The 27,664-nt window shown below is 39.9% G+C and overlaps 3 protein-coding genes and 1 pseudogene across 5 annotated transcripts; 1 reads left to right on the forward strand and 3 right to left on the reverse strand.

Annotated features, from left to right (window-relative positions):
- Positions 1–4,345: 4,345 nt before the first annotated feature.
- On the forward strand, positions 4,346–12,714 carry LOC103403834 (mediator of RNA polymerase II transcription subunit 33A-like). Of its 3 annotated transcripts, none has more exons than XM_008342685.4 (12): positions 4,346–4,810; positions 6,005–6,115; positions 6,213–6,560; positions 6,890–7,206; positions 7,314–7,405; positions 8,052–8,412; positions 8,699–8,909; positions 9,515–9,629; positions 9,788–9,949; positions 10,208–10,868; positions 11,024–11,230; positions 11,374–12,714. In XM_008342685.4, exons 1-12 carry the CDS (start codon positions 4,536–4,538, stop codon positions 12,489–12,491), a joined length of 3,978 nt encoding a protein of 1,325 aa, XP_008340907.3. In that variant the 5' UTR covers positions 4,346–4,535; the 3' UTR covers positions 12,492–12,714. The 3 variants fall into 3 exon arrangements, with proteins under 3 accessions (XP_008340907.3, XP_070671529.1, XP_028951910.2); XM_070815428.1 differs by having other exon boundaries at positions 8,052–8,385; XM_029096077.2 differs by having other exon boundaries at positions 8,052–8,349.
- A 1,486-nt stretch (positions 12,715–14,200) lies between these two features.
- LOC108169743 (pentatricopeptide repeat-containing protein At5g19020, mitochondrial-like) lies at positions 14,201–16,627 on the reverse strand (annotated as a pseudogene).
- A 498-nt stretch (positions 16,628–17,125) lies between these two features.
- LOC103403835 (uncharacterized protein At5g19025-like) lies at positions 17,126–20,425 on the reverse strand. Its single transcript, XM_008342686.4, has 2 exons — positions 19,462–20,425; positions 17,126–17,423 (listed from the first exon to the last, which is right to left on the reverse strand). Exons 1-2 carry the CDS (start codon positions 20,109–20,111, stop codon positions 17,381–17,383), a joined length of 693 nt encoding a protein of 230 aa, XP_008340908.3. The 5' UTR covers positions 20,112–20,425; the 3' UTR covers positions 17,126–17,380.
- A 1,244-nt stretch (positions 20,426–21,669) lies between these two features.
- Positions 21,670–24,729, reverse strand: LOC103403836 (uncharacterized). The gene is made up of 6 exons (XM_008342687.4): positions 24,409–24,729; positions 23,587–23,823; positions 22,932–23,043; positions 22,677–22,851; positions 22,310–22,547; positions 21,670–22,150 (listed from the first exon to the last, which is right to left on the reverse strand). Exons 1-6 carry the CDS (start codon positions 24,581–24,583, stop codon positions 21,858–21,860), a joined length of 1,230 nt encoding a protein of 409 aa, XP_008340909.1. The 5' UTR covers positions 24,584–24,729; the 3' UTR covers positions 21,670–21,857.
- Between the last annotated feature and the right edge of the window lie 2,935 nt (positions 24,730–27,664).

Here is a 27,664-nt window from a genome sequence, read left to right on the forward strand (position 1 = left end):
AAAAAGAAAAAAAATTAGAAGAAAAGAGAATTGTCATCCTATCGCGTCAATTCTAGGCGTCTCTGTCAATTGGTTTTTTGGCATCAAAGGGGTTGGGTTGGACAAGTACTTTGTTGCTAAATCCAAAATTTGGGACTTGGCATCTCCCATTTGGAGATGGTGTAAGGATGTTGATATTTTGGAAACATGCTAATTTCATCTTATTGCTATTATGTGCAAGCTCGTTCATCACCAGTGTTCGTCACTGCTTTTTCATGGTGAAGGAGGATCAGGCACATCATCATCTACCAACCAACAAAGCTAATAATGCTCCCAATTTGTCCTTTTGGACCCATCTCCATGTCACAACTTGCACTTGATGGAGAATAACTTACCTTGTTTCACTCGTTACGTGATGCATAAAAAATAAAGATATATTATTTACTTGAGAACTGGTTTTTTGGCTATCCATGAGAGTGTATATATCAAATTTTTATCTCTTTTATTTCTCTCATCACGCGATACTTTTTCAATTCACATATCACGTGACCAAAACAAGTCTGACAAACATATTGAGACAAAAATATATATTATCGGTTGTATGCTTGAAGGTTTTGTATTTTAATTCACATATCACATCATTCATATAACAACTCTCATAAAACTAAGGCTTTGTATTTTAATTCTACATCTCCCAAATTGTATCAATCGAGTTTAGAGCTGCCCTAGCGACTCAACCTTCCCAATATCTCTCTCGTGGCACAAGAGATGTGTCAAAGCTTTTATTGGACAAGTGCTTTACTTCTTGACAACGTAACACATTAATTAGTTACAGGGAGAATTTCTCGAACGAGCATACTGTCTTTATTCTCTGAGTTTGGCGTGTGCTTGAGGTGACCACAAGCACTAAGATTAGGTACCAAAACTCCACCACCTTTTCCTCCCTTTCTTATTATTTTAGTATTATCCAAATTTCCTGGTAATTATTACTATTAGGTGCCCCATCAATTTTGAGAGAAGGTGATGCTTTTCTCAATTTTAAATTTGCATCTCAATAGTTTAATTTGATTTATGTTTTGCTTGCCTTGGCCGCCTTGATTTTTGGTGGCAAGCAACCATCTTTTGAGCACAACTGGATCGTTTCGTATGGTCTATTAAAAAGATGACAACAATGCTTACTAATTAAAGTTAATTAAGACATAAGAATCAGTTTCATGTGAGTTTATCTATATATAAAAATAATAACATCTTATGCATTAATTTTTCGATACTAATCTCTTGAATTTTGTAGTTTTAAAGTAAGTGTGGTCACCTATCATCGGTCTTAATTCAACGGTAAAAGAGAACAAACGTTTGTTGTTTTATTTTTTTACCCATATTGTTAGATTAAAATCAAACAGTAAGTTATTACAATTTCTTTAAACGGTAAAGTTTAGGAGAACGAGATTAATTGGTTCTTCAATCCCTTGCAAATTACATCATCTTCCATACAAAACGTGGGTTTGTTAACCATATCCTCTCCCACTCTACCAACTTCAAATCATATCATAACAACTTTGAACTTGATGTGGTTTCTTAGAGATGACTGGACTAATTCACCTAACTCACTTTCTTCTATGTCATGTCTAATCTATCCCAATGTTTTACAATTAATTGGCTCACAAACTCCGAAAATGAGTTTAAAACCTTTTTAGTGTGACAAATACCAACAAATTGATAGGAAAATATCATGTTTTGTCCTGTACTATTATCTTAAACCAGTCCCTAATAAGCTTATGTGTGCGTTATAAATTTCTTTCGATTCCCACGAGTAACTTTCCTACCTACAAATTGATAGGAAAAATGTTGTTTTCCACGACAAGTTTTGGGAATGTCATATCACAACATCGTCATATCACAGTGTCTATTATCGTAAACCAAATCACAACATCGTTATCACTAAAATCAAATACAAGTATATTTCTTAATGTATAATATGTCACATCCTGGCCCGGGAGTCACATCCCGGCCTGGACCTCTACCACACTCTGGGCTTGACTCCGCCGTAGCACGATATCACCCTCACGGTTTTGTTTATAAGAATTCACACGAGAACTTCCCAATGGGTCATCTATCATGGGATTGCTCTCGCACGAACTCGCTTAACTTCGGAGTTTCGATGAAACTCGAAGCCAGTGAGCTCCCAAAAGGCCTCATGCTAGGTAGAGATGAGAATATACATATAAGGCTTACATGATCCACTCTCCTGGGCGATGTGTGATGTTACATAATAACTAAGCTATCATTCAACCTTTGATCTCTCATTCATTATGTGAATTCTTCATGGTATTCATAATTGAAAAAGCTCTTTTAGCTAGAGCAGTTACAACTAGTAAAATAAATGTAAATGTCACAAACAAGTACACCGAGAATTATTGTCTATAAAGGTCATTTATAAATTCAAAGAGAAGAAAAATATGAAGTTGTTGAGGTTATGTGGAACCAATGACCTCATGCTGCCTCCGCTACTTACATGCTTCCTACAATGTTTTGTTAATTTGTTTCTCATTAGTGATTACACCATGTTTTCCACAACATAATCCAATCTCTCTCATGAAGAATTATTATAATTAGGATTGGTAAGGGAGGTTGAACCACATTTGTTGAGACTTTTCAAGATTAATGCCCTAAACATAGTAGTTAATATATAAGATGCCCAAATGAAGGCATGCACTAATACTATTGCTTACCTACCAAGACATGCATAGTATATATTATATAACATCCACACACAACATGATATAGGATTGTAACTTGTGACAACATACCAAAAGTTCTTCCCAAAATGGTCCTCAATTGAAGAAGTGGGGGAAAAGGAGGATCACCTTTCCCATACCTAAAGCATAAGTCCTAACATGCCAATTTCATTGTGATGCATTTTTTCTCACCACCTTAAAGTTGTCATAATACTCACTACCTTATTTATCATTGTTGATTGAATTTAAATTTTGAGATTTTTATTTATCTACTGTACAAATATCAAAATCTAAATTCATTTAATAGTAATAAAAATAATAATGAGCATCACCATCACTTAACCATGGTGATAAAAAATATTTCCATTACCTTGCTACTTTTTTGCTTGGACGTGGACCCACGCTACTCTCGCAACTCTTAAGTGGACTTATTCAGCACCTACCACCATCCACTATGGTTTTTCAATTATTATATTTCTAGGACTGAAAAATAATGTAGAAATTAAGAAAAGAAATTATTGGGAAAATGATTTGAAGATCATCATCTGCTGGTGGCAAAGCCAATGGACCCTATGGATCGGTTATCATTTGTGGGCCACGGTTGGCCTCAAACATGAGGAAGGTCAGCATTAGATTACATCTTTACCCTTCATTACTTCCAACTTAAAAGTTAAGCTGTTCTGGTTCTTGTATGGAGTTGGATGCAATAGCTTGTGCCTAAGACATTGGTGGGGACATGATTTTGGTTATAACATTTGTAAGTACATGATAATATTAAAGAGAATGACTACATATAAATCCTCTTCGAATCTCATACTATGAAGTTTACCGATCTAATAATTCGGACTATATTTCATTATTTTTATTCGTTCCATTCCATTAGCTCATCTCACATATAATCTCTCTTCAACGCCTATATATCTCTCTTTCTTAAACGGTCTAGATTGCTAAACCTATGAGCTCCAAAGTGTGAGATTCGGAGAGAATCTCAATCCGTTTGCACATGACCACCGTTTAGAGTTTAGACCAACGCTCAGTCTTATACATTGGTCATATATTAAATGATTGTGTTGATGTATAGGGTTACACTTGTATGCACATTCGTGACTTGGCATACAAGAAATATATGTGAGGTTTTACAATAAACCTAAACCTACTAGCCCAGTGTGACGGGACGGATTCTCCTATTCGAATACCAAACGACACAAATTTGCTTCATCTTTATCGAAAGGATTAATAGATAGATACAAACGTGAGCACAAAAAGGCTACAACAATTAATAGAGATGTTTAGGAGAATCTGATTAGAGTAATGTAACCACAATTCGTTTGTCCCCACATGCCATGTATAGGAAAGATTATGTGAGCAAATCGTAAAGAGTTATGTTAGGTAGATCAAGTTTTTAAATTAAATTTGTGTACTATATGATATGTTATAGAATGGTATAAGAGAGGATGTGATCATTACATGAGATAGTGGTGAGTCTCAAAAAAAGAAATTACGTGTTATAAGACATGTGGTCCGATTGTCGTACCTAAAACTTTCTCCATGTATTGGCAGAAGACATTACCAAGATCCCAATAGTGCTCCTCACAGAGTTTTAACTTTACCGTTTCTTTAAACACCAATTTATACCCAAAGCATAAGATAAAACCATGATACTATTCTCGCCAATGCTTTCTCACTCATCAGAGTCACCACTCTGCTACTTTTGATCTGCTCTGCTCTCTCCCTCCCTCTCTCTCTCTCTCTCTCTCTCTACACTCACCATTCCACTCCGAGTTCCAAATTCCAGAACCATAATCAAAATCTCTTTCGCAAATGGAGGTCTCCTTACAAGGCAACCTCTGGGACAGTGTGGTGGAACTGACCAAAGGGGCACAGCAAAAGGGCAGTGATCCTCTGCTCTGGGTCATGCAGTTGTCCTCCAACTTGAACTCCATGGGAGTTTCTCTGCCCTCAGTGGAGCTCGCCAATGTGTTGGTCTCTCACATTTGCTGGGAAAACAACGTGCCCATCACTTGGAAGTTTCTGGAGAAGGCTCTGATGCTGAAGATTGTGCCCCCCATGCTTGTTCTTGCCCTGCTTTCACAAAAGTTTGTGCTTTCTCTCTCAAATTTGCTGTTTGAAGATTTTTGGTTTTTCTGGGTGGGTTCGGATTAATGGAAATTACCTTTTGATAAACGATGAAGATAATCTACACTAAATTCGTCTTTAACTGCGAAGAAGGGAACTCAAACTTTGGAGCACTCTAGCCAACTTGGCTAAGTCGAGCTCTGCGGTTTTTGGGATTTTAAATGAGGTTCTTTTGAGACATTTTTTAGTTGGGATCAGTTAAAGGGTGTGAATTTGTTTAAAGGTTTCATCTTTTCTTCCACACACACAGACAGAGTGCCCCCCACCCCCGGGGCCGCTGCGGAATGTTTGATTCATTGCTCTTTGTGTTTCAATGGGTTTTCTGCGTTTAATGATTTGTTCTATGTTGCTGTTTGCTGTTTGTTTGGTTGCTTAGAAAATGAAGGGAGGGAAAGTAATACCAGAATCTTAAATATGTTGGTGATGGCGCGTTGCTTAGGACAAGTGGAGGATATGTTGGCTGAATTGTAGCAAATACTTGTGTGTTCAGTTGACTAGGAGCAGAAATTAATGTGTTGTACAAATACTCTTTTCTATTTTGCTTTTGAGTTTTTAAATTCAAGACTTTTCTCACCTTTTCCCCACATTTTCAAATTGTGGAATGGTCTCACATGTTTCCCCTTGTACTTGATTTTTTTCTCTCATAAATGCAATTCGATTCTTCTCTAATTTCCATCTCGGTTTTCCCTGTCTTGATTATTCAGTATGATCGATGTTGTAGAAATCCTTTCTAAAAGAATGGATAACGAGCGAGCCAAGTTATTGTATTGCGATTAGACGTGTGGATGTGATCATCCTAATTTAATTTTCATTTGCTTGTGAACTCTACTGAATTCATGGATCGCAATGTGCTACATTGATGAGTGAGTGTGGCGTTGTTTATTATGTATTTGCAAAGTTTTATTTTGAAGTATCAGATGGCATGCAGATTACTGATCTTAGGCTGCATTGCTTGCCACTGATTTTCGGGTTTTGTTTGTGGTACTAGGTTTGGATAGATGGGTTCTGTTTGTTTCTCCAGATCTAGTTATGTTCACTTTTTCTTAACTTGCCTTCGTATGGTTTCACTTGTGAGCAACTGGTTGCTCCCTTGCATTGTAGGAAAGTGGAAACTCTCATAATGGTCTTACTCTTGTCTACCATTCTTTCTGCAGGGTCATTCCAAGTCGACGTTCCCAGCCGGTGGCATATAGACTTTACATGGAACTCCTTAAGAGACACATTTTTACCCTTAAATCTCAGATAAACGGGCCAAATTATCAAATGTAAGTTTTCTCTAGTACAGAATCATTATTTGCTTACATTGTACTGACAATGGTGCTTACATTGTATCTGGAATTTGTACCTATATTCTTTGGACAGAATCATGAAATCGATAGAATCTATTCTTCATCTTTCCTGGAATTTTGGTTTGCAAGCAAGTGACCCAGGGATTCTTGTGGTTGAGTTTTTATTTTCAATCGTATGGCAATTGCTTGATGCATCATTAGATGATGAAGGATTGCTGAACTGTACCCTCGAAAAGAAGTCCAAATGGGCAATTGAACCTCAAGAAATGGAGATAGATTGTCATGGAAGTTATTATGAGAAGAGGAGCGAATACAATGAGATATTGCAGGAAACAAATACAGTCATGGCCATTGAGATAATTGGGAAATTTCTTCAAAATAATTTAACTTCAAGAATTCTTGACTTGGCTCGCCGAAACTTGTAAGTCCTTGTTCCCTTTAGCAATTGCTTCTATACTTCGTCCTAGTTCCCTTCAATTTATACGACTTTAATATTTGGTTTTCTCAAGCAGTGGATGGCCTTAGTACTCAACTTATATGCATACGGAATTTTCTGAATGTGCTTTCAACAGATTTCCTTCTACTTACAGTGGAACTTTGTTGTATGCATTGTGTTTTTTCATTTCGTTTGCCAGCAAGTCCGAATATTAAAGACTAACTTTTCCTTTCGCCAGTACCTTGATCAGTTTCCTTTTTGGTCTTGCCCTTGACTGCAAGATTTTTCTTAACATGCCATCCCACTTTTTTCAGGCCTGTACATTGGACAAGTTTTATTCAACGATTACAGATTCTTGGATCAAACTCATTAGCATTAAGAAATTCGAAAACTCTTACTGCAGAGGCTCTTATAAACTTGACTTCAGATAGTCGCATGGTCTTGCCTCGAGACTGTAAAACAACTTCTTTGCTAAAGTATCATGCAGTGATGGTTTCTAGATCTCTGACTTCTACTGGTTTGTGTCACGGGGCTAGTCGTTCTGCTCTGTGGCTTCCTCTTGATCTTTTATTAGAAGATGCCATGGATGGATATCAAGTTGACGCAACAAGTGCTGTTGAAGTAATTACTGGTAAACACAAATTTTATCCCTTGTGCTTAAAGTAGTATTTTTAAATTACGATTTGTTCTTATGAAACCAGTTCTGTGAGAATGAAAAAGCAATGTTTCGTTTTGTAGGTTTGATTAAAACCCTTCGAGCAATAAATGGCACAAGCTGGCATGATACCTTTTTAGGCCTTTGGATAGCAGCTCTTCGTCTTGTACAGAGGGTTCGTTTCTGTTTTGAATAACTTTAAAATTTCTCCTCTTCTGTCTGAACGGTTAGCATATTTCCTGAACAAAAATCTTAGTACTCCCCATAAACTTTCTACTAGCTATATGTCCTAGAAGTTTAACACGATCAGACCCATATGTTGCAGAAGTTTAAGCAACTTGATTTTGGGTACTTCCGTCAACTTTGATTGCTGATTTGCAAAATTTCTTACAAAGTTCTAGAACTTTATGAGTTAGACATTAATGGCGGTTGAAAAATTTGTTGTATTTTATCACTGGTCCCAAAAGCTTAGGTTGTTTACTCTCTTAAGATGTGAGTCACAACTATTTTATATTCCAGCACTTCTCTCACGTGTGGGTCTCATTTCATCGTCAGAAAGTCCAACCTATGAAATTCAACATAAATTGGGAGGTTCCTGTTGTAGGGATTTTAACACAGAACCTTCTGCAGCTCTGCTATGACACCATTGATGAATAAGTTGGTTTACCATTTCTCTAAAAAAATCTTAAGCTGTTACTGTTAGAATTTTCTCTATCTACGTTCTAAGAATTAGCACCAGATTTACTCAAATTTTTAAATATTATATTAGCTATGGCTTCTTGTTTATAGTTTTTTTTTTTTTTTATATTTATTCCCTGTAGGAAAGGTATCCCATAGAGGGTCCTGTGCCTCGCCTAGACACTCGCTTATGCATGCTATTGAGTATCACAACACTTGTGGTTGCTGATCTGATTGAGGAGGAGGAAATTACACCAACCAACAAAAATGAATGTGGCTCAATCAATGGCTGGAAAGAAAAAGAGGTTCCAAGACAGCGCCGCAATGATTTAGTCTCCAGCCTACAGACACTGGGTGATTATCAGGGTTTGCTGACTCCACCGCAGTGTGTTGTTTCCGCTGCCAATCAGGCTGCTGCAAAAGCAATGCTGTTCCTTTCAGGTGTCACTGTTGGGAGTGCTTACTTTGACTGCGTCAGTATGAAAAACATGCCTATCAACTTCTGTGAGTAATATCAACATGAAAATACTTTGTGAGTATCAAAATGAAAGGCTGTTTGGAGCATGGCGACATGGTTCACTAAAAAATTTCTTATCATTTTTTGAATGTCTACTGCTCTGCATAAAAACTCTTAGAACTGTGTTGCACGTTGTTGTCCATGGTTGTTGCGGTCTTGTATTCTTTTTCTTGTTGAGTTTTTCATTTCAGTCTTATTTTATTTTCCGATGTTGTTCCTGTTTCTATGTTTTAGTTTAGTATTCTAATCTTAGGTTTTTGTATTTGTTTACAGCTGGAAACATGCGTCATTTGATAGTTGAGTCCTGTATTGCTAGAAATCTACTGGACACTTCTGCATATTCCTGGCCAGGTTATATTAACGGATGCATCAACCAGTTACCTCATGGCATGCCAACGCAAGGGCCTGATTGGTCGTCATATATGTTGGGGGCTACGCTTACTCCAGCAATGGCTAATGCTTTGGTTTCCAGTCCTGCTTCAAGGTATACTAGCTTTAACATTTTAAATATGTTACATTTAGTAATTCATGTTGTAATTAAGGGGTTAGGACTTCATTTCCACAATTTTTCATCGTTATACGCCAATGAGTAATTCCTTACAAGGATTAGTTCCTTGCTGCCTTTCTGGGGCTTGAAACCGCTGTTGGCAGTTTTTTTTCTCTCTCTGGTAAAATTGATTCGTTAAATTGGATTGCCACTTTCTGAAGGCGCATCAATAGATGATTTCTAAGTTATTGGTTTTTCAGTTCACTCTTAACTGCACTAACTAGGATGGAGGTTTTAAACGGGTTTGCATTTGGTTCACAGGAGTTTAAGAATCTAATAATCTGACTGATGTCGTACATGGATACCTTTGGCCACTGGCGTTATGATTCCTATGCCTAAGTAGCGGGATAGTGTGCAAACTATTAAAAGGGGAACTCTGTATAGATAGATGACCTTTAGATTACCATTTTAAACTTCTTTGACTATGGCCTGGTCTTCAGTTACTCCCTTTTCTTTCCTAAAGCCAGGTATATCAGATGCTCTTTTTTGTAAATTTACCCAAAGGTAAAGCTACTGAATTAAGCTCATGGATTTGATGGAAGCTTAGCAGAACTCGAGAAAGTATTTGAGGTTGCAGTCAATGGATCCAATGCTGAGAAGATTTCTGCTGCTACCGTTTTGTGCGGCGCCTCATTAATTAGAGGATGGAATATACAGGTGAAGAAACAATATTGTTATGCTTGATATATATTTAGAATCCTTTGCCCACAATGCAGTAGCTTTTCTGCAGTTGCGTGTTTGAATACTAAGAGTTCTTGCCATTTCCTACGAATCACTCAACTTTCTAATTAACTTATGGTTCGCATGTAATGCAGGAACATACTGCTCATTTTATCATTAGATTACTGTCCCCTCCGGTTCCTGCTAATTATTCTGGGGATGACAGCCATTTAATAGGTTATGCACCGATGCTGAATGTCCTCATTGTTGGAATAGGATCTGTTGACTGCGTTCAGATTTTCTCTTTACATGGCTTGGTATGTATAGTATATGTTTTACTTAACCAAAGGTCCAAACGTGACAGATACAGAATAATCTTGTTAGGGTTTGTCACATCCTAGATTCAGTGATTGAGCACACCCTTTACTTATAGCTAATTATTTTCCAACATTGACTGTTATCAAATTATCTACCTCAATAGTCAGTTTGGCATTTGAATTTGATGTGCCGTGTTTGTGTTAGTTACGAGACCCTCACATCGGCTATAAACTAACATCATCTAATTTTCTTACCAGGTTCCACAACTTGCATGTTCATTGATGCCGATTTGTGAGGTGTTCGGTTCATGTGTTCCCAATGTCTCCTGGACTCTAACAACAGGAGAAGAAATCTCTGCTCATGCTGTGTTTTCGAATGCATTTACTCTCCTTTTGAAGCTGTGGAGGTTTAATCATCCTCCTCTTGAGCATGGGGTGGGAGATGTACCCACAGTTGCTTCCCGACTTACACCTGAGTACCTCCTGTCAGTGAGAAATTCTTACCTAGTATCTTCTGGGAGTGCTCACCAGGATCGAAATAAGAGGAGACTCTCTGCTGTTGCAAGTTCTTCATCTCCAGAACCCGTATTTGTGGACTCATTTCCAAAATTAAAAGTTTGGTATCGGCAGCATCAAGCATGTATAGCCTCAACCCTCTCTGGTCTTGTTCATGGAACACCCGTTCATCAGATTGTTGATGGGCTTCTTAACATGATGTTCACAAAGATTAATCGAGGAAGCCAGTCTTTAACTTCTGTCAATTCTCCAAGTAGTAGTTCTTCGGGACCTGGAAATGAAGACAGCTCTCTAAGACCTAAATTGCCAGCCTGGGATATCCTGGAAGCTGTTCCCTTTGTGGTTGATGCTGCTCTAACAGCCTGTGCTCATGGAAAACTTTCTCCTCGTGAGCTGGCTACAGGTTAGCCTTGTTTTCTCATCTCATTTTCTGTACATACACCGATACTTGGGAAAATATATGAAAAAGTTTTTAAATTGACTTTTCTTAAAACTAATCGCGAAAGTTTAGCTATGGAACTCAATTTTAAAATGACTGAAGAGTTTTCACTATTTCAGGGCTTAAGGATTTGGTAGATTTTCTTCCGGCATCTTTGGCGACCATTGTGAGCTACTTTTCTGCTGAAGTAACTCGGGGTATCTGGAAACTAGTTTTTATGAATGGAACAGATTGGCCCAGTCCGGCTGTGAATCTATCTTATGTTGAGGAACAGATCAAAAAAATTCTAGCTGCTACCGGTGTTCATGTCCCTAGCCTTGCTGCAGGTTTTCTCCTCTTACGAACTTATAACGAGATGAGCTAGTACATTGTTTTGGGAGTGATTTCATTTTCCATTTTCCCCATACTGTGGAGCTAGTTTTGTAATGTCGTCACCTCTAGTATTTTGACTGAGACTTAACTATTGCAGGTGGAAGCTCTCCAGCTACACTTCCACTGCCCCTAGCTGCCTTCGTGAGTCTTACTATTACTTACAAGATTGACCGAGCATCAGAACGCTTCCTCAGTTTGGCTGGCCCCACCTTGGAGTGCCTTGCAGCTGGTTGCCCCTGGCCTTGTATGCCAATTGTCGCATCGCTTTGGACTCAAAAGGCCAAGCGATGGAGCGACTTCCTTGTTTTTTCTGCCTCTCGGACTGTTTTCCTCCAGAACAGGGATTCAATGGTCCAGCTTCTTAAAAGCTGCTTTACTGCCACACTTGGCCTGAATGCCACTCCTATCTCAAGCAATGGTGGTGTTGGAGCCCTTCTTGGCCATGGATTTGGATCCCATTTCTGTGGTGTGATTTCCCCCGTTGCACCAGGGATCCTTTACCTACGCGTTTACAGATCGATTACAGATATTGTCTTCATGACAGAAGAGATTGTTACTATCTTGATGCATTCTGTACGAGAGATAGCATGCCGTGTTCTTCCTAAAGAGAGATTGGAGAAGTTGAAGACAAGAGGAAACGCAATGAGATATGAACAGGTTTCACTTGATGCAGCAATGTCTCGGGTGAAACTAGCAGCTTCACTCGGGGCATCTTTAGTATGGTTGACAGGAGGCTTGTGTCTGGTTCAGTCATTGATCACGGAAACCTTGCCTTCTTGGTTTATATCTATGCATGGCTCCGAGCAGGAACAAGGGTCAGAAGGAATTGTTGCAATGCTTGGCGGCTATGCACTTGCATACTTTGCAGTGCTTGGTGGAGCCTTTGCGTGGGGCGTTGACTCGTCATCATCAGCATCAAAACGACGTCCCAAAGTCCTACGTATCCACATGGAGTTTCTTGCAAGTGCACTTGATGGGAAGATATCGCTTGGTTGTGATTCAGCAACATGGCGGGCCTATGTCTCGGGGTTTGTAACGCTGATGGTGAGTTGCACGCCTAATTGGGTGCTCGAGGTGGATGTAGACGTGTTGAGGAGACTGAGTAACGGTCTGAGGCAGTGGGGTGAGGAAGAGCTTGCTCTGGCGTTGCTGGGGATCGGAGGCGTCGGTACAATGGGAGCGGCCGCTGAGCTCATAGTCGAAAATGAGATGTAGACTCCATTTCCTCAGCACAGCTTTAAGGTTTTAGGAGGTCGGATGTACATGTTAAAAATGGTTTTAGATTAGATTTATCGCCGGAAACATTTGCAGCATTTCGTAGCATTTTGAATCAAATAGTCAATCGGATCTGATCACTCTATGTAGGACCTAACTGTATTAGAGAGTTTGTAGCATATTTGTTCGTTTTGTGTGTCTAAATAGAGTTACTCTTTCTTTCTTTTTTTCTTTTTTTGTTTTACAATATATACTTCAAATTCTTTTCCAATAAGCTCTAAACACTTGACCCTTTAAACCCAATATGAGTTGTGTAATCCGGATAAGGAACACATGTTTATTGAGTATCGACAATGTGCTGACAATATTTCAACTTTTAATTAACAAAATGTACCGACATGTTAGGATCAGCATAACATTTTAGTTAACCCTAGAGACAAGAAAAATGAATCAGTTTAATTGAATTTAAGGATCTGTACAAAGTTGTTCTAAATTCTCAATTTTTTTTCCTCAACAAGATTGAATACAAATTCCAAGTGGCAATCTTACAGCCAGTTTGACAGATCGTATCGCTTCAGTTGTTTCACGACCAAAAAAGCACACATGCACATCATGCACTGTCACAGAAGGAGAAGCAAAACCAAGAGACATTCCTTCAACGTTATTCTGATTCTGCAACATCCGAAATCTCTCTCCCTCTCTCTCTCTCTCTCTCTCTCTCTCTCTCTCACCGGAAACAGCCCGAAACGCTGGCCATTGTGATCGAGAAATGGCGGAGCCCAAACTGAGCAGCCTCTGGGACGCTGTGATAATGCAGACCAAGGAAGCTCAAGAAAATGGTAGTGATCCTCTTCTCTGGTCGATGGAAGTCTCATCGAATTTGAGCTCTGCCGGGGTGTCCCTGCTATCTATGGAGCTCGCCGGCGTGTTGGTATCGCATATTTGTTGGGAGAACAATGTGCCGATTATGCGGAAGTTTCTTGAGAAGGCCTTGGTTTTGAACATGGTGCCCTCCATCTTGTTCTGGCTTTGCTTTCTTCCAGGTCTGTTTTGATTAAAGATCGAATGGTCAATATAACAAAACATACTGACATGATATTCGCACATTATCAACAATGTCGATGCAAATCCATCCTTCAACAATTTACGTCGTGCACAGAAAATTCTCGTAAGGTATTAGACTTAACAGTTGTTTTTGTTGGATGAAAACTGTTCATATGTTGCATTTTTATGTAACAAATAAAATTCATGTTGCACCCCCTAGATGATATCATTGTAGTAGATATCAACTTAATAAAGAACAAACGTTCCGCACAGAGAATTCTTGTAAGATAAATAAACTTCATAGTTGCTTTTCTTTTCTTTTCATAGGGTTATTCCGAATCGACTTGTCCAGCCAATAGCTTATAGGCTTTACATGGAGCTCCTCATGAGACATGCCTTTTCACTGAAATCTTAAGCGGCCTAATCATCAACAGTAAGTTTCTAGTTTCTTCACTTGTATTGATACAATACGAAAAAATTACCCTTTACATTGTCTTATATAAGAAAGCCGGCTTGGGCCCAATTGGGAGTGATTCTGGAACTGACAAAAGCACCTCTCATAAGTAATTCTAGCCTTCCCAGAATCACTTCTGAACCGGCACTTGGTGTATAATATAAATGTTTTTATGGAATTTTGTTGTACCCTATTATTTTTGCTTGCAATGTATTAACTTATCTTCCTCATTCAGGGTTATGAAATCAACAGATACGATTCTTAATTTGTCCCAGATATTTGGGTTGCAAACAAGTGAAGCTGGGACTACTGTGGTTGCGTTCATCTTCTCAACCGTGTGGCAGTTGCTTTATTCATCGTTAGACGATGAGGGGTTACTGGAACTTATTCCGGAAAAGAAGTCCATATGGCCAACTAAACCCCAAGACACGGACATAGATGGTCTCGAAAATCATCATGAGGAGAGGAATGAACAATACGAGAGACTGCAGAGTTGGAACACTGTGATGGCCATTGCGTTAATCGCGCAATTTCTGCAAAATGTATTGACTGCAGAGCGGAACACTGATGGCCACTTCCCTGCATCCGCGTATAAATTGGATAGGAGAACTCTAACTGGCCCATGAGATGGTTGCAACCTGTCAAACTCTCTGCAGCCATTTCTCCTCTTTCCAGACTCCCAGGCAGCGTGCCCCATATGACTACATCAGCCTTCATGGGCATGCTCCTTATCATTTTCTCAGCATCTTCTACTCGACCAGCTCTTCCAAGGAGATCCACCATACAACCATAATGCTTGATATTTGGTTCTACATTGTAAACATTCTTCATGCTCTTAAAGTACCTCTCCCCCGCCTCCACGAAGCCAGCGTGGCAACATGCACTTAGGACTCCGATGAATGTGATTGAATTGAGTTTGATATTACGCTTTTGTAAGTCTGAAAATATTTCAAGAGATAACTTTGCATGTCCGTACATGGCCGACCCACATATGATGGCATTCCATGGTGAGACTGTAGAGGTTTTATCTCGGATTTGAAACAACACCTCTAAGGCAGTATTGATACATCCACATTTGGCATACATATCAATGAGTGCTGCACTTAGATTGTCATTGAGAGGAATGGAGTTTTCAACTATATATTTGTGTGCCCATCTTGCCTCTTTCAATGTGCCTAATGTAGCAATGCCAGATAACACACTCACCATTGTAATTTCATTCGGTCGGATCCCACTAGCTACCATTCTTTGAAGGAGTTCTAGAGCTAATTCAGGTTGATCACTCTGGTGCATAACCAGAAATCATGGAACTCCATGAAAAAACGTCTTTTTCAGGCATCTCATTAAACAATGCAATTGCCTGGTTGATCCTTCCATTTCTTATGTATCCGGCAATAAGGGCATTCCAAGATGCAACATGCTGCTTGATGCCCTTTTGAAACTGACGACGTGCAGGGCTCATGTCGCCACAGCCTGCATAAAAGTTGGTGATTGTTGCCTGTATAAAGTCATAGCAGTCAAAACCTTCCTATACAATTGTCCCATGAAGTTGCTGACCTTCATGTACTGCCTTAGACCGGCCACAAGCCGAAATCAAATCTACAAGCATAACATCATTCGCCCCTAACCCATTACACAGCATTGCCCGATACATCATCAAGGCTTCACTCAACCACTCTACTTGCACATACCCATCAATCATTGTACCCCATGAAGCCACATCCTTTACATGAATCTTGTCAAACAATCCACGAAACTATATTCTTTTCAGGCATCTCATTAAACAAATTTCTCGAATCACATAAACTCGAACAACCCCAATACATGTGCAACAAATTCGTAGAGACAAGAACAAACCCCTCAAGCTGCAACTTAATCACCAAAGCGTGAAGCATTCGACAATTCCAAACACCGCCCAAATGTGAGTAAGTTGAGATAACAGTCGCCACTGTCACCTCATTTGGGATCACACCCGCGGACCTCATATCCCTGAAAACCTCAACGGCTTCGGTCCAACGCTCATCCTGGGCAAGACCCATTATCATAGTAGTGTACGAGACACAACCCTTTTTCGGCATTTTCTCAAACACCTGGCGTGCACTCTCCAAACGACTCGATTTGACATACCCAGCAACCATAATATTGTAAGACACCGGAGTCTTAACTTATAGCAAGAATCGAACAGCAACTCGGCATCGGCAATGAAGCCGCATTTGGCATGCGTATTAATCAAGCTGTTCCTGATGAAATTGTTGGAGTCGAGCCCGGCTTTGAGAACAAGGGAGTGGATTTGCTGGCCTTGGAAGGAGGCCGCGAGGGAAGAGCGAGACTTTAAGGCCGAAACCAAGGCGAGCTCGTAGTCGGTTTGGGTTGGGTTCATTCTGCCGGTGAAGAAGGAACGGAGATTGTCCTCTGGATTTTGGGTGGCGGCGGCAGTGGAGAGCCATTTGAGACCTGAAATGCGAAGGTCTGGAAGTCCAGGGAACGATTTGGGTCTCAGAGATACGAGCATCCGACGAGAGCATGAGACGCTTTTGTAAGGGAAGTGAATTCAAGTAGAGAACTTGACAAGGTGAAAGTAAATGCGATGAAGCAAAACCAATCGAAAAGGAAGTAATTTTAGACCCAAGCTAACTTTAAATAGTTCGCCCAACAAAGCGGGAAGTCATAATAATTTGTTATTTAAACTCCGAACAACTAGTATCATTTAGTACTTCGATCTGATGGTACCTCTTTACTTGGAAGTGAGAGGTCTAAGTTTGAATTTCGTGGATGACGAATTCAATACCAAATTAGGTTTGTGACTTAGCCGAACTCTCACTCATCTTAATGTAAAAATATCAATGTACTAAAAAAAATATAAAATAAAAAACTCCTCGGACAACTAGTATCATGACCTAGCCCAATCACTCCTCCCTTAGAATAGAATACCATTGTACCAAGAAATAACACCACGTAGTTGTGTTGCGGTCCATTGCAGAATTCATCAATTTTGAGAACAAAGACCTTCATCCATAGCGACTCATCAATTCCCCCGTTTGGCAGAGGTACATGGCTTTACCTCATCTCGGTTCTAAAAGGGAATTGATGGGGTATAGAAGTTCAAAACCATTAGTTAGGCAAACAAAATATCCACTTGACATTTAATATATTTATTCTCATTCAATTTGTTATGCCCTTCCACATACGAGAGACAATCGCTCGAGAAGATGCTCGTCTACAGACTCTACACAAAGGTTGTTTCAAACATATAAATGTGCTGCCACCGGAGTATATGATTAATGAAAAAGAATTGTTTTGATTGAGAGTGAAGTGAAGAATAACGTCTATAATAACAGGTAAATGATCGAACATGTAATGGGAACACCGGCGGCGAAAGCATCCTTAACAATCAGCGATGATCTCCTCCATTAAGAGCCATACTGGCCAGAGCCCTGCAAGACCAAAGAGACTAGATAAGTATAAAACTTGCACGGTTACAATTCTCAGTAAGTGCTCAATACCACTTTCAGGGTTTGACAGAGTTGTACAATCGTTACGACACAAAACTTGCCAGCCTACAAAGCAATAAGTTCACCTACAAAGAACATAATAGTGCACCCAACAAAGTATATTTGAAACCTACTGAGGGCATTGTCTTCTAACAAGGTAAGACAAGCTGCAAATAACTAAAGCCAAATCAAGATACAAATTATCTTTTCAATTCTATTTATAAGAAACACGTCCCATAGGTAAAACCAAATCAGCAGAGTCGTACGTAACTGCCAGATCTATCGGTACCAGAAATGCAGCCCAAAAGGGGATGCTGTTAAACTGGACCAACACTGAATGAGGACAAAGTGAACCGTAACTGCTTACAGGTCTTCCTAAACTATATTGTTGCTTTCTCTGTATTGCCCGGACAACCACTCCTGCTCTCATGTGCATTGTAGGTACGGTGCTAAATAAAGAGCCAAACTAGTCTCTCCCGCAAACAGAAAATATATTGATGAATGCCTCTTATGAGGGGTCACCTTCTGGAACAATACTAATGGCTGGTCACATAGATCTAGAACCTAAAATGACTGGGTATATGCCCCAGCATATCATCATATCATCCTATCAGTTTATGTTGAGGACTCAAGTTTGTGCATATACTTATTTTGTGGAGAAAATTCATATCAAATCAAGATTTATTCCACATTGTCAACCATGGTGCTGAAGCTAACACTTTTCAGTAACCATTCTCAGTTACTCGGGAAATGATCATTCATGGCCTACACTCCAAATTATACCGTAGCTTTCATCCGTTTAGCACTTCAGAATATACTCACTGCTACCATTACATTGATGTTCATCCTGCCTTTTTTCATATTCTGATTAAAAGCTTTCCACAGATATCCTATAGTAATCTATCATGTATACCACTGAGGTTGATGTCTGGGTTATGGACCTTAAAGACCCAAACAAATTCTATCCCTAATACTTCTGGAGTAGAGGTGTAAAATGGGGCCGTCATTAAAATCCGCCCATCTGTGCTTCCTTTGGTACTTGGGGCAACTTAATCGTGCCATGCTCATGCATCATATTAGTGTGGTGCCTAATCCTGCCATATCTTTCTACACTTCTTCAGGGCCTCATTTTTTCAGTTATTTTCGTTGAAGTTATTTTCAGTTCTTTACTTCTTTAGGGCCTTATCATGCCTTTTTGAAACAGGCCATGTCCATACCATACTTGAACTAACCTAGCTTGCTTATCTCTATTGGGAGTACTCTCCTATTGACTAACAAATGTACATGCCATTTACACAGATCAATCTGAACTCAATCATAATTCTATTGGTGCACTACCTAAGATGTTTGTCCAACCGAAAACATATATACAGTATTTACCATTAAACTCCAGATTACTCAGGCTCCACTGAACAAACAAAACATTATTCTAGCCTACAATGTTCAAAAATGCCGGATGAAATACGGCACAGCCACCTAACGGATCTAGCCAGGGATACAAAGTGAAAAGACATATTAGGTACACATAATTTTTTAGGTGGGGCAAAATACGAAAGGTCAAACCAAAAGGGTCTCATTTCCCCAAAACCACTGGTGCCTACCTTCTACAATATCGACTTGATGCCATCACCTATGCTTCTACTCTTCTACATGGATCATCTGATTGCTTGAAGAGTGTATATAAGAGATATCGATCTTGGTCAAACCTAAGTCTAACGGAAGTTCATATGATCTAAGCTTTACCTCTTCAGCCTCAAGGAATTCAGTAAACCTTCCAGTACCCATCAAAGATTACTTGCAAATTTCTGTAAATTTAATCAACCCCTTTGAAGTCCAATTGTTCAATTCATAGCATCCAATAAGTTCCGCACAAAATTGTAACTTACCCAGATCAATACAAACAACATTTACTCAATCCAATTAATTTCCATCTACTCAAATAATCAAGAAAATGCAGGCAAGAAAAGAGAAAGACACTCACTTTTTATGCCGGCGTCCTCTCTTGGGACCCCAGCCTTCGAGCTTGGCCACCGGGCATCCGCATCGCGCCCGAAACAGCAGCACGGCACGGCCATTCGTCGGCGCCATCCGCCTCAGCTCAGTCCTGAGGCACTCGTAATCAGGATTGCCCTCGCTGCCGCCCTTCCACGGCAGCCTATCGATATCTTTAGACCCGGACTTGACACACTCCTCCGATTGCAATTGCAAATCGAATTCCATGGCCTTCTTCAAGCCCTTACATCCGGGCCTATCGCACTTCCTGGATCGAATGCCGCAGCAGAACTCGACTACGAACAGCGTGGCGGCGAAGAAGGCGACGAAGCCGACGACGTAGGGGACGGGAATGTGATGGAGGTGGAGGGGGAGGGTGGAGTGAGAGAGGAGGAGCGAGAGGGAGTTGAAGATGTAGGAAAAGTAAGAGGTGATGAGGAAGGTCCCGGAGAAGAGGACGAGGATGAGGATGAGGAGGTCGAGGGTGGGCGACGGCGAGTGCTTGCAGAGGAGGGTGCAATTAGGGTTTGAGGATTTGGGTTTGGGGGTTGGATAGGAGGAGGAGGATGACGTGGCAGCGGCAGAGAAGGAGGAGGAGGGCATGATGGTGGTGGTGGTGGCGAGTAGCAAATGGCGCATGTTAGAAAAACACGGAGGACGGGGGTTTCTGTAATTTTCAAATTTATTAATTTTTCAAAAATAATATTTAATATTTATTTATATTTTTGGGTACGTAGAGGTAGAGGTTTCGTCCTTCCAGGAAAACGATGGGGGACAGGGGAGAAGAAGGCTTGCCGGTGAAGGAGAGCGCACTCCGCTCACGCGCCTTCTGGAGCGAGTATGGCGTGGACCTTGCAAGCCTTGTTACGTCAACTATGTGAAGTTGCGAACAAGTATGTTCCATTTTATTAATTTTTAATTAATTTCCTATGAATCAATCCGGGGTAATTAGTTGCAAATATTGTTTAAATCAAGATTTTATGGAATGCTTAGTTGCTTACCTAATTAAAACGAGACAAGCCATGAATCTTGGATGTTAGAAATACGACAACTTAAAAATAGGTCAAGTAAGGCAACGTAATCAAATCAACTAGTCTCCGTAATCAATTTATTTTTCAATTTTTAGATATTTAACGTAGAATTCAGAGAAAAATAATTTACGCATACTACGGAATAAATACCCGATAATAAAATGATTCCTTGTAAGAAACAATACTCGATTTAATTACTGATTTTCATATGTTGTAATAAAACAAAGCTTTTTGCTATTTTTGGTTAATTCCTATTCTCCATTTGTTACTTTTCAATACTACAACCAAACCAAATTCAAGTGAAAACCAAATTTGGTGATTCCAGCTGGGCAAGGCCGACGATTGGATACGCGCCGACGACGCTATGATCGGTCCGTAGAAGGGATGCTTGTCTTGCGCTCGCTTGTAGAAATCTGTCTGCTCTGATACTCCTGAAGCGTCAGGCCTGCCCTCGCCGTTTCTTCACGTGATTAGGCTGCAAGATGGAGCCCTTGTGATCCAGTAAAACAGCAGCAGCAGCAGTTGGTGCTTCCTCGGCTGCGTCGGCGCCCCCTCCCCGCAATCTTCTTCCCAGTCGCAATCTCCTTCTCCATATGGATCATATCTAAATAATCATCCAAGTTCTTTTCTTTTTCACTTGATTGTCAACACATAACTCAACATAAGGTAAGAATTTTGAATTAGATTAGTTTACCTAAATAATTCCGATCTCAACCGTTGGATAAAATAAATATATAAATATAAAACTAACAATTAAATAAATTAAAGTGAACCATTGGATATTCAATATCCATTTGAATTGTGGCCGTCGGATAAAAAAAGGAGCTGTTGGGCTTGTGTCACAGGGTGACAAAAGGTCGATAGCCCCATGTGGGTGGACCAGCGATGCTGAGGCGGGTCAACACGTGCGGGGCATGTGCTCGTTTGGGCTCGGCGAGTCCAGTTCATTTCCCTTGTTACATTCTCACATGTGGGCTCAACCGCTAATTTGGACCTAAATCTTGGCCGGAATTTGACTGTTTTTTTTTTTAGTTCTAACACTTAACCCCATTTTAGCACAAAGGTTAGAATGATGTTGGGGGGATAGAAAACTTACTCCAAAGGTTAGAGTTGGTGTAAACAAATTTAAAATTTATTGCAATTTTTGTTCCATATGTGCAAAAACATGTTAAATCCTGAAATTTATATCACATATCGATGGAAATTGTGCTGAGCTCAAGTTTATTACAGACTCCCAACCATGACTATTTCTAAGAGATTATTAGATAATTACATGACTAAACTTATACTCCACAGATAAACAAGAAAAATATTGACAGTTCTTGGAACCTCAGAAACAAAGTGAAGGAGGTAGCTAGAACTCGCGATCAGGGAAAAGTAAAGGAGCGAGGAGGGACCAAACGTATAGTGCAGCAGTAACCCATTCTGTGCAGATTCGGACCCAAACCGATGTCCAGCCAACGTCAATGAGATCTGAGCTCTCTGATGAGTCGGTCCAACCCGAAAGCAGCATGGCTGAATACATGCTAGCCAAGGCAAATATCAGATGGAAAAACGTATAGGAATAACTGACGGGTTTTGCTTCTTTGTCCTCCTTCTCTTTCCCTTCTTCCAACTTTTTGCCGTCAAGAAGAGGTGTCTTTTCAGCTGCACCAGTGCCACAACATTCAACAAGTTTGGAAGAACTTAAATACGCTATGAACAAGAAGCACGAGAGTAGCTTTCATGAATTGCAACATTCAACAAGTTTGGAAGAAGTTATTACTTTTGGCTGAACATAAAGGATTACAAAAAGCGATTGAGTACCTCCCCTGGGTGAAGTTGGTGGTGATAAAAAAGTTGTTGATGATCCAGCACGAAGGGCAGAATACAAAACTGAAAGAACAGTCGTCGCCATCCCAAGAAGAAGGGTACTCACAGAGACTGCTTTGGAATGGTGAAGACCATTGCAAGCATAGTCACGAGGTTCACTGGAAAGAGCCGTGAAGCACACATAAGCACTATAAACAGATATCACTGAAGCAGGGAGGAGGCTGCCATTCACCTGTTTGAGATTTCCAGGCAAAATCATCATGTAGGTTAGTTTTCAATATAAAGCCTGACACTCTCTAGCACAGACCTACTAAGTCCCAAAGTACATACAAACGAATGAAGTTCACCCTTTTATCCTTACCTTCGGGTGTAATGCAATAACTGCAAATCCAAATGCGAGAATCATTGTCATGACAATAAAGAAGATATTAAGGCCACAGTCTTCGCCGGAGGGGTTGAACCAAATGAACAGAACGCCCGAGAGCGCAAATGCTGCAAGGTAGCATACAATTGATACAACAAGCAAAGCAATATACCTGAAACATACATATTCACTGAGTGAGAACTGAAATTCAACCAGTGAAGGTGAAATTTATCTATTTGTACTTAAACTAACCATTTTTGCTCATCTTTCTCCACCCATGCATCATTCCACGAGTGAGTAAAGTCTAATAAGATAATCACTTGAACCAGTAAAAATAAGCCTGCCCCAAATTTTGATAAGAAACCTGCAAACCCAGCATATAACTAAGTGGGAACTAGAGCAGGGTAACCAGAAAAAAATTGAAATTACAAAAAGAAAATACAAAGAAATCTGATTTTAATTGTTTCACAGAAAAAGAAGAGAGCTACAAATAATAGTTGATTAGGTTGCTTTAGAAATATCATTACAATCGATTTTAAAACCCCCATCCCTCATGTCTCACAGTTCTACAACTGCAGGATGGGCCCATGACCACTTTGGTCCCCTAGTGGCTCCGCCCTACCATCATGCACACCAAATTTATAAAAACATAATGGAAAATTTGTAAAAGGAAAAGTGCATAATTTCATTTTTATAGTGTCAATAACAACATGGGAAAAACAAAGCATTAGTCTCTGAACTAAAAACTCATGAGTATCAAGTAAAGCAGAGAAATGGCCACAGATTCATGACTGACCCCACAAACAAACTACGTCAGGCTGAAAACATTCTCTATTGCACAAGGTTAAAGAACTGAAAGCAGAAAATACTAATAGCCCAAACTGAAATATATCGAGAAAAAACTAACCATAGATTGTAATGACAATGTCTGGCATGAAAAACATGAGAATGACAAGCAAAAGCCAGATCACCATCTTGGCAATCCATCCACCATGATGCCAGGAATCTCGTCTGTCATTTTGATCTTTAACTCCAATCATTATAAGCGCAAATGCTGTGAAAAACAAGAAATTCCCCATGCTCACACGAAGAACCGCTTGTGTTTGATACCACACCTTGGTGTGTGTCTCAGAAGAGCTTATCCCTATAAAGACCAAACCCAAAAAGGATATCAAAAATCAAATCCACAACAGTCGCAACTCGCAAACAACATTTTGAGAAGTGAAACAAGCATCCCACATAATCTCGGTTATACACTCACTGGCATTTCCAATATTAAACTCCTAATTTGAAATCCTTTAAATTCTTGATTGAAGACTATCCGAAAACAAATTAGGCTGAATTCCAATATAGCATTTCCAGCTTTGCATGCTCGTGATAGAGCTGTTAAAAATGCAATCACGCTGCTGAATTTCGAATTCTTAATTTAAATCAACGAATAACATCAAGAAAATTAGATGATTCAGATATTTGGTATTCCATTCATCATCTTTAGAAGGTAATTAACCACATGTCTTTACATGTGGGGCAAACAACTGCAAAATCCAAAAACTTGACAGTAGCTACAATATGCATCACATGATAATAAAAAACAAAACAAACCCAGTTCATTATTTCAGAGATGAATTCAATTCTGTCACTAGAACTGTAAAATCTGACGATTCCTCACGTACCCAAAAAGAATCAGCTCCAAAAACGAAAGGGGTTGTTGGAAAAACGAAAAACTCACATGGGATTTTCTTCAAGAGAGGAGCTGCAACTTCTCTGAGAATCCAAGAAACTATGAGGGAGAGCCCGAAGAGACCGCAGTAAGCAAGCCTGGCGGACCTGTTGGAAATCCCAGAGGCGACGGAGCCGCAGAGGCCGCAGGTGGAAGCGGTGCAGCAGGACAAGCACCACGACATCTGTCTGTACCGGCGTTGTTGAGAATTCTGGGCAACTGGCAATCACAGGGAAGGAAGGAAGTAAGGTTTGAAGTGTTGGTGTGGGAGGGAGTGACTGGTAGCTGAGAGCTCTCTTGTGTTTTCTGGAACAGGTATGGTTTCTACTTTGTTGAATTTGAATCGCGTATTTTACGTACGTAGTTTGAAAGGTGAATTTGCATGATTGAGATGGAATTTACCATTTACCATTTACCAAGGTGGAAGAATGGTAAATTTGGTGGACAAGCCTGATTCTTCTTTTGTTAGCCCAAACTTGGTTTGGTCCAGGCCCAAAGAACTTACTATACCACATCGGGTTGGTCTGACAAGAAAGGAAGGTGATTTTACTTGTCGGACACTATTTTTAGCTCCCTACACATTTTTATTTTATTTTATTGTATCGTATAAATAAAACTTAACCTATAAGATTAAACTGAGGTATTTGAAAAGCTAATTAATATGGTGTTATCGTTATCGTTTTCTAAAGAAAAACTCCTCTCCAAATAGCCCTCCTTTGCGAGACCCCGATGCTACTCTTTAAGGTTTTCTTTTCGACATCGAATCATTAGCTATGAAAATTGGACATGCAAAATTTGAGTTCGTTCCGTGGGGTGGTAATCTTGATGCCCACACGATCGCCTTGTTTATCGCCTTGCATGGTGGTGCATAATAAGAACCTTGTTCTACCTTCAACGCATGACACATAAACTTTGATGTATTATTACTCAACAATATACTTTTCTTATCATATCCTGCCTTGCATATTTAGTCTGCTATATATATATCTCTTTTCCAGACTTGTAGGCTAAGTTTCTACAATTACAATCATCCCAACTAACCCACCCAACTACTGACAAGTGTCAAACATCTAATAAGGGTACCTTGAACTAACAGAATATACACATATGGATAACCCTCCTTAGTATCCTATCATTACCCCGCCCATAGAAACATACCTTGTCCTCAAGGTTGAAAACTAGGAAATCGTTGTCTAAAAGCATCAAATTCTTCCCAAGTTGCATCTTCCTTAGAATGATTTTTCCAATGAACAAGGACTTCAGGAATCTGAAAGTTGGCCTTGGTGACCACCCGCTGCTAGAGGATGGCTAATGGAGTTGCTTGTAACAGACCTTCATCAATGACATCAAGAAGTATAGTAGTAGGAGTCACACCCACACCCAATTGCTTCTTCAAACAGGACATATGAAAAACATGATGTAATTTCGAGTGAGCATGAAGTTTGAGTTTGTAAGCGACTGCCCCAACCTTTTCCAACACCGCAAATGGTCCATAAAACTTGGGTTGTAACTTGTGAAATGAATGACAAGCTAAGGACTGATACTGGTAAGGAATAAGTCGGAGGTAAACCATATCACCCATTTCAAAAGTACGTTCAATACGATGTTTATCTGCCTGATGCTTCATCCGCACCTGAGCTGCTTCCAAATTCGTCTTAAGTTGAGATAGAATCTATGATCGAGTTTGCAAACACCTATCAACCATATCCAGTTTGGTGGTGCCTGATTTATATGTCTGAACCGCTGTAAGACGTTGGCCATAAACAATTTCATATGGAGTAAGCTTGGAAGATGAATGATAGGAGGTATTGTAACTCCATTCAGCCCATGATAACCATTGGAGCCACTTCCTTGGTTGAAGGCTGCAAAAACAACGCAGATATGTTTTTAGACAACGGTTGACGACCTCGGTTTGACCATCGGTTTGGGGATGATACCCTGAGCTGAGACACAGTTTAGATCCCTGTAAAGCGAAGAATTCCTTCCAAAAAGTGCTAAGAAACACGGGGTCTCGAACACTAACAATTGTTGCAGGCATACCATGTAGCTTGAACACATGATCAACAAAAATCTGAGCAACTGAATGGGTTATGTAGGGATGAGAAATCGCCACAAAATGTGCATATTTAGAGAACCGATCCACCACTACAAAAATAATAGTCTTCCTTTTGCAAGGCCGCAACCCCATAATAAAATCTATGGAAACGTATGTCCACACAGTTTGAGGGATTGGCAGGGGATTCAATAGGCCAGGGGAAGCTAAGGTTTCATATTTATTTTGTTGACACACCTGACATTCAGCAACCATTCGTCTAATATCCGTCTTCATGCCATGCCAATAAAAAGAGCGTGAAATCCTCTTGTAAGTTTTAAGAAACCCGGCGTGTCCTGCCATCAAGGTACTGTGATGCTCCTGAAATATCTTATCCCTCCAACTAGTCGTCAGACTTAACACAATTTTTCCTTTATGTTTAAGAAAACCATTATCATAATGGTAGGAAGAGGACGATGTATTAGCAGCACTAGTCGAAACAGAAGACTCTTTGAGTTTCGAAATAATCCAAGGCTCTTGTTCCAAGTGTCGGCGCAAGTCGTCTAACCAACCCATGTAAGGATAGGAAATAGCACAGAACTGAGCCTCCGAATGCAGTCGAGACAGTGCATCAGCAACTTGATTTTTAGTGCCTTGTTTGTACTGGATTTCGTAATCGAATCCCAAGAGTTTAGAAATCCATTTTTGCTGGAATGGAGTATGAGCTCTATTTTGCAAAAAAAATTTCAGGCTATGATGGTTCATTCGTATAACAAAGTGGTTGCCTTGAAGATAAGTTTGCCATTTCTTAATAGCATGAATGATTGCAAGCATTTCTCGTTCATATGCTGACATAGCTTGAGATCGAGGTCCAAGAGCTTTACTTGTAAAAGCTATAGGTCTGCCCCTTGTTGTAGAACAACCCCAATGCCCGTGTTAGATGCATCAGTCTCAATAACAAATGGCTTCGAAAAATTTGGGAGAGCGAGAACTGTTGGAGACAACATCGCTTCTTTAAGCTGATTGAAAGTAGTCGTAGCCTTTGAATTCCAATGGAAGGCATCCTTCTTTGTTAAGGAAGTTAGTGGTCCACAAATTCTTCCATACCCTTGTATAAACTTGCGGTAATACCCGGTAAGACCTAAAAATCCCCGTAAGGCTTTGACTGATCCAGGTAAGGGCCACTCTTGAATGACACGGAGTTTTGAAAGATCCGTTGCAACTCCATTTCGA

Source organism: Malus domestica, chromosome 16 (genome assembly GCF_042453785.1).
Source record: "Malus domestica chromosome 16, GDT2T_hap1".
NCBI lineage: Eukaryota > Viridiplantae > Streptophyta > Magnoliopsida > Rosales > Rosaceae > Malus > Malus domestica.